We start from the raw sequence: 17,210 nt of genomic DNA on the forward strand, positions 1-17,210 counted from the left end.
ATTGATTTAGTTTTTATGAAATATATTTTGTTAGCTGTACTGCACCATCATTCTGTTTTCATGGTCTTTGTTAACACATGCAGTGATAGTCATAATGTCTTCCAGTCCAGAGATATAATATCTGCCTGAAAAAAATTATAGCTTTCAGAACTCAAGGGCTAAAATATCAACAATGTGTCAGCACCATTCTCCTGTTTTGACACATCCACACCAACTCCCACAAGAATTCGCAATACAATTTGAGTTCAGCTCATGAAATGTGAAACGTTGCATGGTGTGATCCCCTCCTTCATCTGAGCACATGAAATCCCAGACAGCCCTAAATTAATCCCCTCCCCTTCCCCTAGACTCAGCAAGCAGCATTGTCATTTGAAATCCTGAACAGAATTAATTCTAACTTTCATTTAATACATTTAGTTTAATGTTACTGTTATTAATATTACTATATTGTTATTTAATTATATTATTATTATTATTATTATTAGTAGTAGTAGTAGTAATATTCGTAGAAGTAGTAGTAGTATATAATATTCATAATTGTAATATTATTATGATTATGATTATGATTATGATTATGATTATTATTATTATTATTATTATTTGTAGTAGTAGTAGTAGTAGAATACATGAATGAAAATCCCCCTTGGGCTACATGGGGGTACCATGTCAAACTGTCAGTACAGGCACAGGCACAGGCACACACAGGTATAGGCACAGGCACAGGCACAGGTACAGGTACAGGCACAGGCACAGGCACAGGTACAGGTACAGGCACACACAGGCACAGGCACAGGTACAGGCACAGGCACAGGCACAGGCACACACAGGCACAGGTACAGGTACAGGCACACACAGGTACAGGTACAGGTACAGGTGCTGGTACAGGTACAGGTACAGGCACACACAGGCACAGGCACAGGCACAGGTGCTGGTACAGGTACAGGTAAAGGTACAGGTACAGGCACACACAGGCACAGATGCAGGTGCTGGTACAGGTGCAGGTACAGGTACAGGTGCTGGTACAGGTGCAGGTACAGGTACAGGTACAGGCACAGGCACAGGCACAGGCACAGGCACAGGCACAGGCACAGGTCAGTTCCCTTTATTACACTGCTTCTAATGGGATCTGGTAGTTGGCTCTGTTAAGTCTTCACTGACAAAACCTGTTACAACATAAAACATCATTTTGCCATGTTCTTTTGAATGTCATATACGAATGAATTTGTTTATACAAGAAATTGTATATTTGTGTGCACTTGTGTTTAAATGTATCGTATTGCATTAAGAAATGGTGAAAAAAACATGGTCAATGTTTTTTTTTTAAATATTCTTTTCATTAAAAGATAAGAAGAGGAGTTTTGTTATTTGTAATATGTTGGTGACAAGCCCAATTCCCTCATGCAGTGGCCTGTTCCTTCCCATTCAGTGATCTGTGTTCAGTGTAAATGGGCAGAGGGGGCATTTGTAAGGAAGAATACAAAGAAAGGATGAATTCAGATGTAATTATGCTTGCACCTGTTTAAATATCCTGATGCACTTTTCTTTTAAATCTCACCCAGAGGAGATTGGGTGGGTGCCCAGTGCTTGACACGAGTACTATCCAAACACACACCTCCAGACTCCAGTCATAAATATTGTTCTTCTGGGCTGAGTTACACACAATGATTCATAGTTTCTGCTCACAAACTGGTGAGAGGCATGGCACTTGGGTGTGCTTTCTCGGGTGAACTTTGCTGTGTTCAGTTGCTTCTCAGTTAACATGTCAGTGCTTTGCTTCTTGAAAGTCCCTTTTAAAAACAGAAATATTTATGCAGTTTTGTAAATAAAGATAGTGCATTCCATCAGCTCTAACCTAAGTAGCATTTAAAAAAATGGCATTCACCGTTCTGATATCATGTCCTCCGGAGAGGAACCCTTGTTTAAACATTTGGACAGTTAAAAAAAAATCTGGAGTTAGAACGCTCCCCAGAGGCTGAACCTATGTGCTGCAATACAGCGGTGGAAATACCACTCAACTGCCCTGTAGTGCCCACGTGTGGTGATAACATGCAATCACATTAATCACAACAAATGCCCCTTAACAAAAAAAAAATGGTTCTTCTCCAATTTATGGAGCAATATTTCGGCGATATTGATTCGTCATTTTTTGTGACAACAGATGTCCTGGTATTTTCAATTAGCACACTGACATGACACACTGGCTTATTTGCAAAGTATGAAACTGTGATGTTAAAAGTAAAATATAATGTATTTATTATTGAGAAATGTATTAAACAATATATTATCGGGTATAGTCCCATAGTTTTTTCTTTTCCCGATGACAGTACTAATCTCCAACCTACACAGATCATTATTTCAGCTCATTGTTTCTCAGCCTGCAAATACATTTTGTAAAGCTTAAAATTTCCAGCAACAATAAATCTTTGGTCAAGTGATTTTTATTAAGTGCTCAGCTGAGAGATTAATATTAATACCCCTTAATATTTTCCTTACCTCATAACCTTGAACTTCGTAACAATGCTTAATAGTGGTCAGACTATGATATGTTTGGTGATATAAATGAGTGCCTGTCTCTGCTGATGTATGTCTGCATGCCTGTTTATTAACCCATCAGTCTCTCCATCTATATACACTCACTGGGCATGATTAGGTAGGCATGTACAGCAGCTTGTTAATGCAAATATTTAATCATTCATTCATTCATTATCCTAACCCACTTATCCTGAACAGGGTCACAGGGGGGCTGGAGCCTATCCCAGCATACATTGGGCGAAAGGCAGGAATACACCCTGGACAGGTCGCCAGTCCATCGCAGGGCACACACACCATTCACTCAAACACTCATACCTACAGGCAATTTAGAATCTCCAATCAGCCTGACTTGCATGTCTTTGGACTGTGGGAGGAAACCGGAGTACCCCGAGGAAACCCATGCAAACACAGGGAGACCCAGGACCTCCTTGCTGTGAGGCAGCAGTGCTACCCACTGCACCCTCCGTGCCACCAATATTTAATCAGCCAATCATTAAATATTTGTATGCAACTAAATGCATAAAAGCATGCAGACATGGTCAGTGGGTTCATCTGTTTTTCAGACCAACTGTCAGAATGGGGAAGAAATGCGATCAAAGTGACTTTGACCGTGGAATGATTGTTGGTGCCAGACAGGTTTGAGTATTTTAGAAACTGCTGATCTTCATGCACAACAGTCTCTAGAGTTTCCAGAGAATGGTACGAAAAACCAAAAACATCCAGTAAGTGGACGAAAATGCCTTGTTAATGAGAGAGGTCAGTGGAGAAGGGCTAGACTGGTTAAAGCTGACAGGAACGTGACAATAACACGTTTCATGTTTGTCATGTCATGTTTTATGTTTAGTTATTGTCTTGGTTATGTTATTGTCATGTCATGTATTATGTTAGTCTAGTATCATCACGTTTTTATGTTTCATGTCATGTTATGTTTCATGTTTAGTTGTTGTTACAATTTAATTGTTAGTCTTGCCATGTCATGTTATTTAGTTTATTGTGATATTTCGCAAACTTGTTATGTCACAATTCATGTTTCATGTTACATTGTACTGGTCATTGATTAGCATACACTTTTTCATGTCTTTCTGCAAATCTTGCATTCCTGCTTTCTCTCTCTCCCTTTCTGTCACTCACACCCTAATTGTTTCAATTTCCCTTGTCTACTTACTAATCTACTAATGCTAGATCAAGATTGGGTAATACTAACATTCTAATCATGTGTTCATGTTACCTTATGTTTCTTGTGCAAGTCATTTACTAATTTACTAATGCTAGGGCAGGATAGGTTTATTACTAACGATTACTAATTACCTTGTTAACTTGTCAATCCTCCACACCTGATTTCCATTCTCTTGCTGCGCTCAAGCTAATTGTCTACACCTGTCTTCACCTGCATATAAGGCTCAGTTTCATGTCTTGTGAAATTGTTGCCTCCTGTTCGTCAGTGCAGCTTTTGAGTGGTATTGGCAAGCCATTTGTCTACCTGTTGTGATCCAAGCCTGTTTATTGACCATTGTTTATTGACTTCTGTTTTGTTGACCATCGCCTGCCTGTACCATGACTTTGCCTGCTGTTTTTGTGCTTTTGCCCCGCGGAGCAGACTTCGGTCTTGACTCTTGCACCATCATTGACCCTGAGCCTGCCTACTGTCTGCCTGTACTTCTGCCCCGCTGACAGCTTTCCTGGCTACCGGACTTCCCGCATGGTGTACCGACTACGAGACTGCCTTTTCCCTCGATAGTGCCCTTTGGTTTTCTGGCTGGATATTTACGTGTATGAACATTGCTTGTTTTTGACTATGCTCTCTGGATATTCCCCAAATAAAGCCCTGACAGGACTTTACTACACTACTGTTTCTGAGTCGTGGATTTTGGGTCCAAACCCCCACGCACCCATCTCAAACGCAAATAACTCATTACAACAGTGGTATTCAGAAGAGCATCTCTGAGCACAATGCATCAAACCTCTTAAGTTAGGCTACAGCAGTAGAATAAGTCTAATAATAATAATAATAAAAAGAAGTAATAAACACCTTATAAAATGATGCTCACTGAGTGTATGTCAAAATACTGGAACCTTGCCATCAGCTGGGGTGCAATTTCAGAGTGAATAACATTTGGACAATCCTATAAATGCAAGACCAAAATTTTGGAGTGATCAATAGGCCAGTCTTTAATCACTTTATTTCCCACTGAAACACATGACAGAGTGCATTGTTATGAATCCTCTATTATGTTTTTTGTTTTTTTTCAAGTAAGTTGTGAGAAGTGAAGGCGACATGGGTCAGGCAGTAAGAGCAGTCGTCTGGCAGTCGGAGGGTTGCCGGTTCGATCCCCCGCCCAGGCTGTGTCGAAGTGTCCCTGAGCAAGACACCTAACCCCCAAATGCTCCTGACGAGCTGGTCGGGGCCTTGCATGGCAGCCAATCGCCGTCGGTGTGTGAGTGTGTGTATGAATGGGTGAATGGAGAAGCATCAATTGTACAGCGCTTTGGATAAAGGCGCTATATAAATGCCTGCCATTTACCATGAAGAACATGACACAGCTGTTTAATCTCCGCAAGGTCTGGCATATCTTTATCTTCAGCCTTTACACTACTATTTCCTATCACTGTAGTCTCCTGTCACCCAGAGCACTATTATGAGGATATGAATGATGGACACAAGTGTGCTTTAGGACAGAAAAAATAATAAAACACTTCAGGGTGAACAAATGAAAGCAAATCTCAACATGTGGCTCGGAGACACATTCTACAAGTAGTTTGTAATTTATTATTATTATTTATCAAGTACAAAGAGCTTTGTGAGACTAATTCAGCCAATGATTAGTATTTTAACATTAAATCCTATAATTCTGTGTATTCCGTTTCATTTTCAAAGGTTTTCAGCCATTTGCAAATGAATGAGCCAAAAATAAATACTCCCTCCAGCATCAATAGTCAACATGCTCTTTTGTTTGAGAGGTGTCTTAGTTTCTAAAACATAGTATGCATTTTAACTGTATACCTGAATATCTGAGAGCAAGTTTTGTTAATGCTGTGATAGTGTATTGAATATATGTGCTTGTTTGAATGTCAGCCAAGTTTGACCGCTATTTGCATACCAAATAATATACTTTGCCAAAGGCAAACTTTGCTTTAGCCTCCAGCCTTGGTCAACATTCATTTCATGAGCAGATACTGGACATGCCTTTAAGGCCGCTGAAAGCAGTTTAAGTGTTTTCTATCGTTTTGATGTTTAAAGGGTGTAAACAGAACTCACCTATATTTATTTCAGGAATTAAAGGCAGCATGTGAGGTATTTTACTTTTATCCATGTTATAGGTATGCAAAATGATGTAATCTGGTATATACCTGCATAAAACTTTTAGAAATCAAGTGGGCAATTGCAATGGTGGTGGGCGGGTAGTTATTTGTATCTTCTGTAATCTGAATCTCGGAATCCACTAAATGAAAGCATGCTGTGAAATGATTTGTCTATTTTTAGTCTGCATGTGGAACATCAAATGTCTGTTGAAATCACTTTGCATACTCTATGGTTCCCAGTATACGAAATATAAATACACCGTCCATGGCTTTGATGAAATATGATACTTTTCCCCCATTTACTATAAGCAGGTGAGAAAGAATTTATTTTTCTGTAAATACATTCAGATTTTGATCTGGCTAAAGGAGCTGGCAGCTGTGACAAAATATGTTGAAAAGCCATGCAAGCAAGGTTCAAACATTTTCTTTGGTGTTCTGCTAAATAACAAGCCTTCAACATTCACAATAACAAGTAATATATTTACACAAATGCAACTGAACACCAGAAAAGTTGTCTTTTGTGTATTGGTTGTTATTGGTTGTTATTGCACTTTGGTGGAAAGCAAGTGGGGAAAGGTAAAGCAGGCAATGGCTGAGAGGAAATTGCAAATTGAGAGGTTGCCAGAAACCATTGTCTGAAGATTGACTGATTGTGGGAAGGAGATGTGCTCTCTGACTATCACCACAAACTTGCATTTGATGCGATTAGAAGCCAACGAAAGCAAAGGAAATTAGCATAAGCAGCACAAAAGACTGGAAGCCAGCTGAGGAACAGTATTCTGAGGGGGCTGGTGGCATATCGGCCTACAGGCAAACTAGCCAACGGAAGGTTTCCATAGTCCAGAGCAAAGAGACTTACTGTTTTCTGCTATCGAGAGCGTCTCTGCAAGAGTAACACTGAGGTTTGGCAGTCTAAAACTAAAAAAAAAAAAAAAGCAGAACTAAAAAGTCATTTAGGGGTCACAAAAAGGTGAGAATATAACATGCAAGTATAGTTGGTTTATCTTCTGCTAAATAACTGGACACCAACAACGTTTTACAGTATCGCCCGAATACACTGCTTGTGGAAGACACGAGAGGGCACTCTTCGAAGGGACGCGTCAATATCCGGTTTAATTCACCTGTACTTCACAAAATGCACAATTATATTTTTATTTTAACTTTAAGTTCACATTTTAATACATTAGTTGTATATGAAAGAAAGAAAGAAAATGCCAACGTTATACTCGTTTACAATTTTTTTATTGTTAACCAATGTTTGTTATAGTGACGTAAAGGTACACGTCGCCTAGCAGGATGTGCTTGCGTATGATGGCGGCTGTGTGTCTACATCGCAATACTGCAGTTTTGTAAGAATTCATATTTAATCCTCCTTCATATCGCGTTGTGTTTTTTCAGAAGTAAGAGGTAAGGTGGGTGGGGTTCGATTAAGGTTTTGCTATTATGGATGTTAACATCAGACTTTTAACGTGAAGCCAGTTGTTTAGTAACCAGATAGCGTATTCCACGTCTAGCAACGTTAGCTAGCTAACATTAGCTGGATAGCGCTAGCTACATAGAGTTGCTAGCTAAGGTATTGCCACTGTGTTATGTGTCAGAATGCCGTATTGAGACATCGGATTCGTGCAACACATATTTCATTCAACAGGTATTACTGCTGAATTATTCTTTTTAAACTTAGTAGTTGTCGAGCTGGTTCACTAGCTAGCGAGTTGCAGCAATCTTCCATCGGACTAGTTCCCTTTCGACTTCGTTTGAACTGTTATTCGTGGACTTGCTAGCTAGCTAGTTGAATAGCTATCTACAGCCGGCTACAACAATTCTCGTTTGACTAGCTAGCTAAGTTAGTTACTGTGCACACACTCAGCTTTGTTTCAGATGTTCCAATTTGTAGCTAGTGTGCAAATATCGGTCTGTATCAAGCAATGACAAGTTCAACATTGGCTAATTTTACCGTTATTTGCTAAGTAAGATGTTGCTGTTTGCTCCAAGGTTCAGAATGTGCGTGGTGTGGGTGGCTGATACAATACAAGCTAGCTTGCTAGCCTAGCTAACATTTAACCCGGCTTGTTCACACATCACCAAATGGGTGGCGAGCTTGCGAACAGTAGCCGTGCAAATTTACATTATTATTTGGTTTACATGTCCTTTCATTTGCCAGGAACTATAGCTATGATAATCCTGTCGTGTACGAGTGCTAGCGGGTCCTGACTGAACTAAGCGAAAGTGGCACAATACCCAACCTCAAGTAGGCAGCTGGTGGGCAAGGATGGACGTTTTTTCTAACGAAGGGATCTATTTCTCTGCTTCTGGAGAGCCGCTGAGTCAGCAGGTTTTTTTTAACCTAAACATTGGCAACCAATTCGGGCTCAAGAAACCAAACGAATCCCCTGCTTTAACTGATCACATATGAGTGACAACGAAAAAGCAGTAGCTCCTGCGGCCCCGTAGGCCTAGTGTTGTAGTCTATTGTTCATTTCTGTAGTCAGTTAGAAAGGTAAATATTAGAACGTTTAAATGTGTTTGATCTGGCAAATTCACCTGCCTTTGATGTACAATACACCCTCCAATATGGCGACACACCAGGAAGCTTAATGTACTGGAGAAGTATTTATTTGGTTATTTAGAGTTTTTAATAGCTTGGCTTCAGTCTTAAGTAATAGTGTCTTGAGCAGAGTGTTGGTCCTGAATGTTTTGGATGCACAAGTAGTCTTGGCAATTGGTTATGCTGCTGCAAGCCTTGAAAATTCTAAATAAATCCTTAATCTACTTAGAAATTCCTTTGTGCTAAAGGGCAGTTGAATAATGGTCATGGTGATTAAACTTGCATTCAGAACTAGAACTCACTCACTTCTCTGTTTGTATGTGGCTGGGGTGAAGCCTTGTAAGTTATGGAGAAGATGTGAGCACCTCAGGGCTATGTAATGTTCATGAAACTTGGCTTGTCTGTCTGAGGTTGTAAGTTTGATTGGGGCTGTGCCATTGTGTCTTTGAGCAAGGTACAAAACATGAAATGTTTGAGTCGTATCTTGTTAAATCAGCTCATTGTATAGAATATAAGATGTGTAAGTTGCTCTGGATAAAATAGATATTACGGGCCGGTTTCACAAACACACACATTAGGTCTGGTCCTGGACTAATCTGTGTCTGAGAAACTGGCCCTGAATTATATTACAGGCGTCTGATAAATGCCTAAAATATAATGCGTGACACTTCACACCATTGTTTCTCCTCTCTCCACAGCTGACATCTAGCTCAAAACTCTCAAAAGGCTCAATTCTGGAGTATCTTTTATTTTGACTGGAATTTTGTGGAGATGCAGCCGCCCCCTCCACGAACTGCTCCACTGGGGGCGTCTGGCCCGCCACCCACTGGGGGGGTCCCCAATGCATTTCGAAGGACAAGGCCTCACAAGCATCCCGGGAGCACGACGACAACGATGATGATGTCTGGACCCGCCATGCCCATTCCCCCTATGACCGATCCCTTTGCGTTCGGCAGGCAAGCCGTGCCCTCAGGGTCCCAGCCACCAGCCTCCAAAAGCAGCCCCCTTCCTATGCAAGCTGCACCCCCTGTGGGGTTTCTCCCCGTCGCCCCAGGGCAGGAGCACGGAGCGCCCGCACAGCCGGTGGAAGGTGCGCACGGCCCCCGGCACGTTCCGCCGGCCTCGTCTTTGTCCGCTCCACCCCCGGGGCTGAACGTGTTCACGCCCAACAGCGCTGCGTCCCCGGCCGTGCCGCCCGGGCAACTCCCCGGCCCTCCCGCCCACGCGGGCGCGAGTTCGGCAGGTGCCGAACAAGGCCGTGTCAGTTCTGGAGAAAATGTGCCCTATATAACACCGGGAGCCTACAGCTCAGTCCCTGTGCATAACAGACCTCCCTATGGGCATGAGTCCAGGGGCGACCCTGGCCCCTACGCCCCCTCAGGCCCTGGTGCGGTGCCCTCTCACCCCCAGACCATGCCGCCCCCAGCCTCTCAGTGGATGCCTGACTATGGGAATCGTCCACCTTCAGTGCAGAACTACTTCCAGCCAACTAGTGACCCACCACAGCCTTATGTTGCCCCACCTCCTGCGCCCTCCCCAGCTCTTGCACCTCCGCCAGGCCCGTCTCCGCATTTCCCCCAACCTGCGCCCTCACCTCACATACCCCAGTCCACCCCCTCTCCACACCTACCCCAATCCACCCCCTCTCCACACTCAGCCCAGCCTTCCCCTTCTCCTCACTTGCCCCCATCCACCACCTTGCCCCATTTGCCCCATCCTGTCCCCTCGCCTCATTTGCCCCAGCCTGCCCCTTCGCCTCACACGTCCCCACACATGTCCCCCCAGAACCAGGCCCCCTCTGTTGGGCTGAGCCCCGGCGGTCCCCCAGGGCTGCCTCCAGCAGGGGGCGCTGCATCCTCCCAGCACCACAATTCCCACTTTCAGGCCCAAAATTATTTCAGTCAAAACTGTGTTGCACCTGACCCCTGGTTCAGCCAGCCCTCCCAGGAGCACTTTTACCACCAGATGGGCGGGGAGTCCGGTAACCGACGACCCGGCTCCTCAAATTCTCAACACAACTCCCCTCCGAGCCACGGCGGGCCCATCCCTTACATGGCTGACCCTGGCACTGTTACGATGTTCTTCAGAGGGAGCGACGTGGAGAACGAGGAGACCCTCTCAGGGGACGGGAAAGCCATTAACGGGGTCGCTGGGGCGACTGGACATTCATTCCCCAACCCCTCACTTCCCAACTATCAACCGCCCCCTCCGCAGGCCCTCCCGGCGGCCGAGCTGGCACAGAGAGGGGGTCAGAATGTGCCCGGCCCTTTCCACGCCGTGCCCGTGGGCGAAGGGGACGCGGTCTACATGAACGACAGCGGGTTCATCAGCGGCACCCCAAAACACCCAGGCGGCCAGTTCGACCACGTGGAAAACCTGGAGTGCATCCCCAACCAAGAGGTATTGCCCAGCGAGCCGCAAAGAATCCCCATGGTGCCCCCGAGTGCGAGCGAAAACCCGGGAGTGGCGCAGGGTGCCCCCGTTAACCACGGAGGGGACCGCTTCGAGGGCGGCCCCAACCTGGAGACCCCGGACTCGGTGCCGCGGCCCATCCGGTCGGAGAGCGTGTCGTCGAGCTACAGCAACGTCAGCCACGGGAGCGCGTCCGGCTCCAGGAGACCCCCGGGCGCGATGGCCACCTTCATCCAGCAGGAGATGGCCAAGGCCCCGGAAGACTCCTCCGCGGAGTACTTCCAGCAGATCGACTCCTCCCCGGCCGGGCAGCCCGTTCCGCAGAACATGTCCAGCCGGATGTACCACAGCCAGCTGTCCCAGACGCCCCCCACCCCCAGCCCACCGAAGCCCACCGGGATATTCCAGGCCAGCGCGAACAGCTCCTTCGAGCCCGTGCGGTCCCACAGTGTGGGGGTGCGGCCCGCGGAGGTCGACCAGGCCAGGATGGTGATGGAGAAGAGTGGCTACAGGCTCCCAGCGGCGGACGCGTTGCCCGGCAACCTGGAGCATCCGCCGGACAACCTGGAGAACATCTTCACGCCGGCGGCGCTGCAGCCCGGCGCGGGGCCGGCGGAGCGGCGGCCACCCTCCCGGGCTCACGGAGGGGCCCGTCTCACGTGCGAGAGCCCCGCCACCACGCTTTGGGCCCAGAACGAGATGCCCATCCTGGGGGCCAACATCCTGCTGGCCCCCGCGGCCCCTCCGGTGCACGCCCCGGTGAGGCAGCACAGCACGGAGGTGATCCAGCCCCCCGAGGACGGGCCCCTTGACCTGCAGGCCCCGCCGCAGCCCCAGAAACCTCCGGCCGACAACTCCTCCGAGAACCTGGAGAACCCCCCCAAAGTGAGCGAGGGCGAGCTGAAGAACCCCCAGGCCAGCCTGGGCTACGCCTCCTTGTTGGTCCCCGCCCCAGCTGCCGAGTCATTCCACAATCAGCCGGTCCTGATCGCACCTCCGACTACAAATTACAGCGTGATTTCTGCAAGTAATTCTGCGCATGCATCAAATCAGGTTGTCCCCATTGAGATTTTACAGAACGCCGAGACGGATGGGTTTGTACATCTCCCCCCCGCGGTGTCCACTGCAAACGCAATGCCACCGGCTTCCTCAAAGGCTTCTCATCTCCAACAGCATTTTAATGCTTCACTGGTAAATTCTTCCGGAAGCTTCAGTGGTGCGTCTGTCCCAAGCCCAGGACCTCTTAACTTGGCATTGGAGAGTAGGAAAGCCGTTAAATCGGAGAACCCCCCTCTGGCATCTACAGGTAGACCAGCCCAGGCGCCTCTCTCCAGGGCCGATTCTGTTGGCAGTCAGAACCACTCTGCTCCCCCAGTCAATTCCCAGGCCCATTCTGCTGCCGCCAATCAAAATCAGCCCACCAATTATGAGCTCCTTGGGTTCTCCATGCACCATCCTCAGAACAACCAAAACCAAGCTCCTAACCCAGGTAGCCACGCGCCTCCTGCTGCCCCCCAGCAAGCTCCGGCACCATCGCAGGTGGCCAAGCCGGGAGTGCAGCACAGCGGCGCGACGGGCTTCTACCTGCAGGTGACCAAAGACGCGCAGCAGGGTGCGAGGGCGGAGGGCGAGCAGCCGTCCCCGGAGGCGACCTCCGGCGCCCATCAGCCGGCCCCAGACTCCGCCCAGCCGCCCCAGGCCCAGCCAGGCCTTCAGGGACAAGGCGCCGCCCCGGCACCCTCACACAACCAGGCTCTTCCACCAAATAACCAGTATCCTCAACCTCCCGCGCCGGGCCAGGGCCCGCCAGGCGCTGGGCCCCCCCCAGGGCAACCTTGGGTTGCCCCTCAAGGGCCGGGCGTACCGCCACCCCCTCAGCCCTGGAACTCCTCTCAGCCGCCCGTCCCAGACCCCCAGAGGCCCCCGTCCGGGCTGGGGGGTCACACAGGTTACCCTGGCCAGCCTCCGATGCCCGGCCCTGGGTACGGAGGTTACTATGGAGGCCCCTATCCTGAGTATCCGGACGGAAGACCACCGTATCCCCCTCAGTATTACCAGGTGAAACTTTGAACACGGTTTCATGTGCAGACTGTAATAGCTTTATGTGTGGTGCGTCTCTGTCGTGTGGAAGATGTGTTATCGCTTCCAGGCTGAAATTCACTAACGCCTAAAATATAATTTTGACAAACAAATACTGCAGACTTGTTGTGGAAAAGGTTTTCTCCTAGATTCTTCTTAACTGGCACCTAATCTGTTTGCGCTATGAATTAGTAATTTGTGCTGAATGCTTTTTGGGATTTTGCTTATATATTTTTTTTAAACACGTCGGTTCGGCTTGTTGCACGCAGGATGATCCCTACAGAAGATACGATCCCCGCTACGGTCGATATGAAGGATCCAACCCGGGCTACAGAGAAGGAGAGCGCTACCGGGAGCAACCGGATCGACCCAGCTCCAGAACCAGCCAGTACTCGGACAGAGCCTCGGACAGAGCCTCGGACAGAGCCTCAGACAGACCCTCCTCCAGGTCCGTCTGGCTCCTGGCCCAATGGGAGCGGAACGTGTCGTGCACGTGTCATCGCTCCCTCTGTTGTTTGGTCTGCCCTCACTTTCTGGTACCAAGAGATTTGCATGACGGTGCATGCCCAGATAAACGCTTCTGCTGCAACTGTCTGATTAACAAATCATACTTGGGAGATTTGATTCTCAAAATGGTGGTGAGAATGATTCTGCAGCCAGTGACATTTTAATGTGACAGAAAAATACTTTATACATTTTTTTTTTTTTAGGTTTCTGTTTGGATATGATCAGGTGGTGAGATAAAGGTTTCTGTCTGAATATGATCAGATGGTGTTACATCATCTTGCTGCCATCTGTTAAGTCTGTGTGGTGAAATAATGGGCCAAAGGCAAATATCGAGACACCATGTTACCAGTCTTGCCTGATCCTCCCCTGATCCTCCCCTGGTGATTTTTGTGCATTAGCCATCTTTGAGTATCCTGTTCTTGGTCATCTAGCTTGTACATCCTGGAATGCACTGCTAACCGATGTTCTAGATACAGACGCCACCTGTTCAGAGAAACCTGACCGTGACCATGCAGACTGCAGCCAGGAGCCTTGGCATCTCCCAGGAAGGGGGTTTTTGTCAGCAGGGTATTCCCTGCCTCATTGCACAGAAGCTCCTCTGCATTACACAACTGCAGTGGCTGGTAGCTGCTCACCAGCTTGCTAGCCTGTGTCCCTGTGTTGCAGAAATTGGTTTGGTTTACAAACAAAATTAATAGTAAAAAATCTATTTGAGGTAGATGCTACGGTTGGAGTGTGTGTCCTCATGTTCGAGAAGATCCTCAGCAAGTTGTTGTTTAGTAGTAATAATACATTTAATTTATATACTGCTTCTCATTTGCAGTGGCAAATCTCAGAGCGCTTTACGGCAAAGCCAGTGAAATCTAGTCTACCAAGGGAGTGTATCAAATTGATTTATGCTTTATTCCTTGCAGACAAGGCTACCCTGAAGATTACCAGCGAGCCAACCGAAGTGCCTATGATGAATATTATGCAGATCACTATAAGAATCAGTACGACTATGGCGGTAAGAGGCACAGCACCAGGGCTCTGTATCCTGACGTGCCCGTGGCACGACTGGTCTCTCCATGAGACGATCCGAGTTCCTAATCCCGCCTGTTCCCGTTTTGTTTTCCAGATCGGAGCAGGTGGGAGCGCTACGACGCAGCCGGCTACGATCCTCGGTACAGGGCCTACTACGACCAGTACTGGTATAACTACGGTGCCGGTGCCGAGGCTTATGCGGGCAGAGATGCGTACTACGCCCAGCAGCAGTACCCCCAGCCCAGGCCGGACGACGCGTGGCGCTACGACCCGCGCTACGACACCAGCTTCGACGATGACTACCAGCGCAAGTGGGACGAGTCGGACCGGCGCAGCGTTCACAGCGAGCAGTCTGCACACAGCGCTCGCAGCTCCCGCAGCCAGCACAGCCGCCGCAGCAGCTTCAGCTCCCACTCGCAGCAGGTCCGTCTGTCTCTTCACCTGTCTGTCTGTCTGTCTGTCTGTCTCTTCACCTGTCTGTGTCTCCGTCTGTCTGTCTGTCTGTCTGTCTCTCCACCTGTCTGTGTCTCCGTCTGTCTCGCCACCTGTCTGTGTCTCCGTCTGTCTCTCCACCTGTCTGTCTGTCTGTCTGTCTGTCTCTTCACCTGTCTGTGTCTCCGCCTGTCTGTCTCCGTCTCTCCATCTGTCTGTCTGTCCGTCTGTCTCTCCACCTGTCTGTGTCTCTGTCTGTCTCTCCACCTGTCTGTCTGTCCGTCCGTCTCTCCACTTGTCTATGTGTCTCCGTCTGTCTGTCTGTCTCTCCGTCTGTCTGTCTGTCTGTCTCTCCGCCTGTCCGTCTCTCCACCTGTCCGTCCATCTCTCCGTCTGTCTCTCTGTCTGTCTATCCGTCTCTCCACCTGTCTATGTGTCTCCGTCTGTCTGTCTGTCTGTCTCTCCGCCTCTCCACCTGTCTGTATCTCCGTCTGTCTGTCTGTCTCTCCGTCTGTCTGTCTGCCTGCCTGCCTGTCTCTCTGACTGTCCGTATCTCCACCTGTCCATCTGTCTGTCCTTGTTAGTCTGTCCATATCCGCCTATCTGTCTGTTTGTCCATCGGTGCCGGAGATTCAGATGAAACATTTCATGAATTTATTAAAACGATGTTTTTTTATTTATTTTTTATTTAATTTTGTTTATTAACTGTCAATGAAATATACAAAAAGGAGATGTGTTTATACATTTTTTTTATTGTTTTGAATCTGGTGAGAACATTGTTCAGGTTTAGGGCTAATTCATCAGACATGAAGTCAGTTGTCAGAGTGGCCAGAGTGACAGTCACGTGTCTGTGTGTGTGTGGTCATGCGGGTAGCTACAAGAGAATCGGGTTTCTGTTTTCCCGTCTACCTTTACATGCTTGTAATGTCTGCCAGAGTTCCCCCTGTTTGCTTCTTCAGGTGACACACACCTGTCCCTTGTCTGTCCCGCAGAGTCAGGTGTACAGGAGCCAGCCGGACCTCGTTTCCGCGGGTTACGAGCCCCCCGGCCAGACTTCCTCCCTCATGGTGGACTACTCGTACGGGCAGTACCCTGACAACGTGGACAGAAACCAGACGTTCGCCGATTACCAGTACTCAGGGGCCTACCCCTCGGAGAGTGCGTGGCCAGCTGTCGAACAAGGTTAGACCAGTTAATCACTGGCAAACAAGAGGCCATGTGCAGCTATGGTTTTACCCATAGCATTTCCGTAGCACAGGGCATTAATGATCCATGATCTGCCCAGTTAATTAGGTTTAGAGTGTCACAGTAAGCCTGAAAGTTGGCTTAACACAGGCTGGAAATAATGAAGGCTTGAATTCATGGGTCATGCGTTGACCACTAAACTCTATTGTAAGATACCCAATCGGTTGGGCACATTGGCTCACTTCTGCAGCCGGTTTTCCACTTCCCTCCGCTCACAAACCACCAGCCTGCAGGTGTCCAGAAGCAGTGGTTGCCACTGGAATAATAAGCACTAGCCAGTCGCTGTGTAATTGTTGTTTGCTTGAGAAAATGGGTGTGTTGGTTTAAGTTGTTCTTTGGACCTGAACCTCCTGGGCCCCCTCTCTCCTCCCGTCCTCAGCTCCACCGCGACCCATGACCCCAGAGAAGTACTCTGTCCCACACCGGTGCGCCAGGTTCGGACCAGGGGGGCAGATGATCCAGGTGCTGCCCAACCTTCCCTCGGCTGGCCAGCCTGCCCTGGTGGAGATTCACAGCATGGAGGTCAGGCTCTGGGCTCCAAACGCCTGTGTCAGTTTACAAGCCACTTTAGCGCCTTGTACACATTGCTTTATACTTCAAGGCCTCTGTCTAATGATCTATAATCTTCTGCTGACTGAGCTGACTTGCATATTAAACTGAGGTTTTTCATTCTTCTTTGTGTTCACTTGGCTTGCTGTAGTCCGAGTGCAGCTTGAACTTTTGTGCAGGTCAAATGCTTAGTTACTATTAAAAAAAAAGAACGAAGAGTACTAACTAACCAAATTATATACATTTTTTCAGACTCTTCAAACAATATTGTGCGGAAGTTAATGTGTAATTGAAGTGAGTGAAGCAGTATGTTTGGGCCTGCCTGTTTTTCCTGTTGATCTGGATTTGTTGTTTTTTTCCCTTGCAAATAATCTTTGAGCCGAGGCCTATGAACGGTATGCTCAGAATATCCAAGTTAAGCCTTGATCCCGAATGCCCCAGAAGTCCTAGAGGTGGCAGATTTTGAGTGTTTTTGGGGCAATGAGTGAACACGCATTTCCTCTGCCTGCAGACCATGCTGCAAGACACACAAGAGCAGCAGGACCTGCGCACCTTCCCTGGCCCTCTCGTAAAGTAAGCGCCCTGT

General features: G+C 47.8%; 1 protein-coding gene across 4 annotated transcripts in view; it reads left to right on the top strand.

Moving 5' to 3' along the window:
* Window positions 1-7,115: 7,115 nt before the first annotated feature.
* Window positions 7,116-17,210, top strand: part of sec16a (SEC16 homolog A, endoplasmic reticulum export factor) — a 28,067-nt gene continuing 17,972 nt past the window's right edge. For 3 of the 4 annotated variants that reach the window (XM_061262361.1, XM_061262364.1, XM_061262363.1), the window contains exons 1-8: window positions 7,116-7,239; window positions 9,076-12,847; window positions 13,138-13,316; window positions 14,290-14,381; window positions 14,493-14,821; window positions 15,823-16,012; window positions 16,455-16,597; window positions 17,136-17,197. In XM_061262361.1, coding sequence (XP_061118345.1) covers window positions 9,149-12,847; window positions 13,138-13,316; window positions 14,290-14,381; window positions 14,493-14,821; window positions 15,823-16,012; window positions 16,455-16,597; window positions 17,136-17,197 — 4,694 coding nt within the window. In that variant the 5' untranslated portion in view covers window positions 7,116-7,239; window positions 9,076-9,148. The remainder of the gene's footprint in view (window positions 7,240-9,075; window positions 12,848-13,137; window positions 13,317-14,289; window positions 14,382-14,492; window positions 14,822-15,822; window positions 16,013-16,454; window positions 16,598-17,135; window positions 17,198-17,210) is intronic. The other variant, XM_061262362.1, reaches the window with a different exon arrangement.

Source organism: Conger conger, chromosome 12, assembly GCF_963514075.1.
Source record: "Conger conger chromosome 12, fConCon1.1, whole genome shotgun sequence".
Classification (NCBI taxonomy): domain Eukaryota; kingdom Metazoa; phylum Chordata; class Actinopteri; order Anguilliformes; family Congridae; genus Conger; species Conger conger.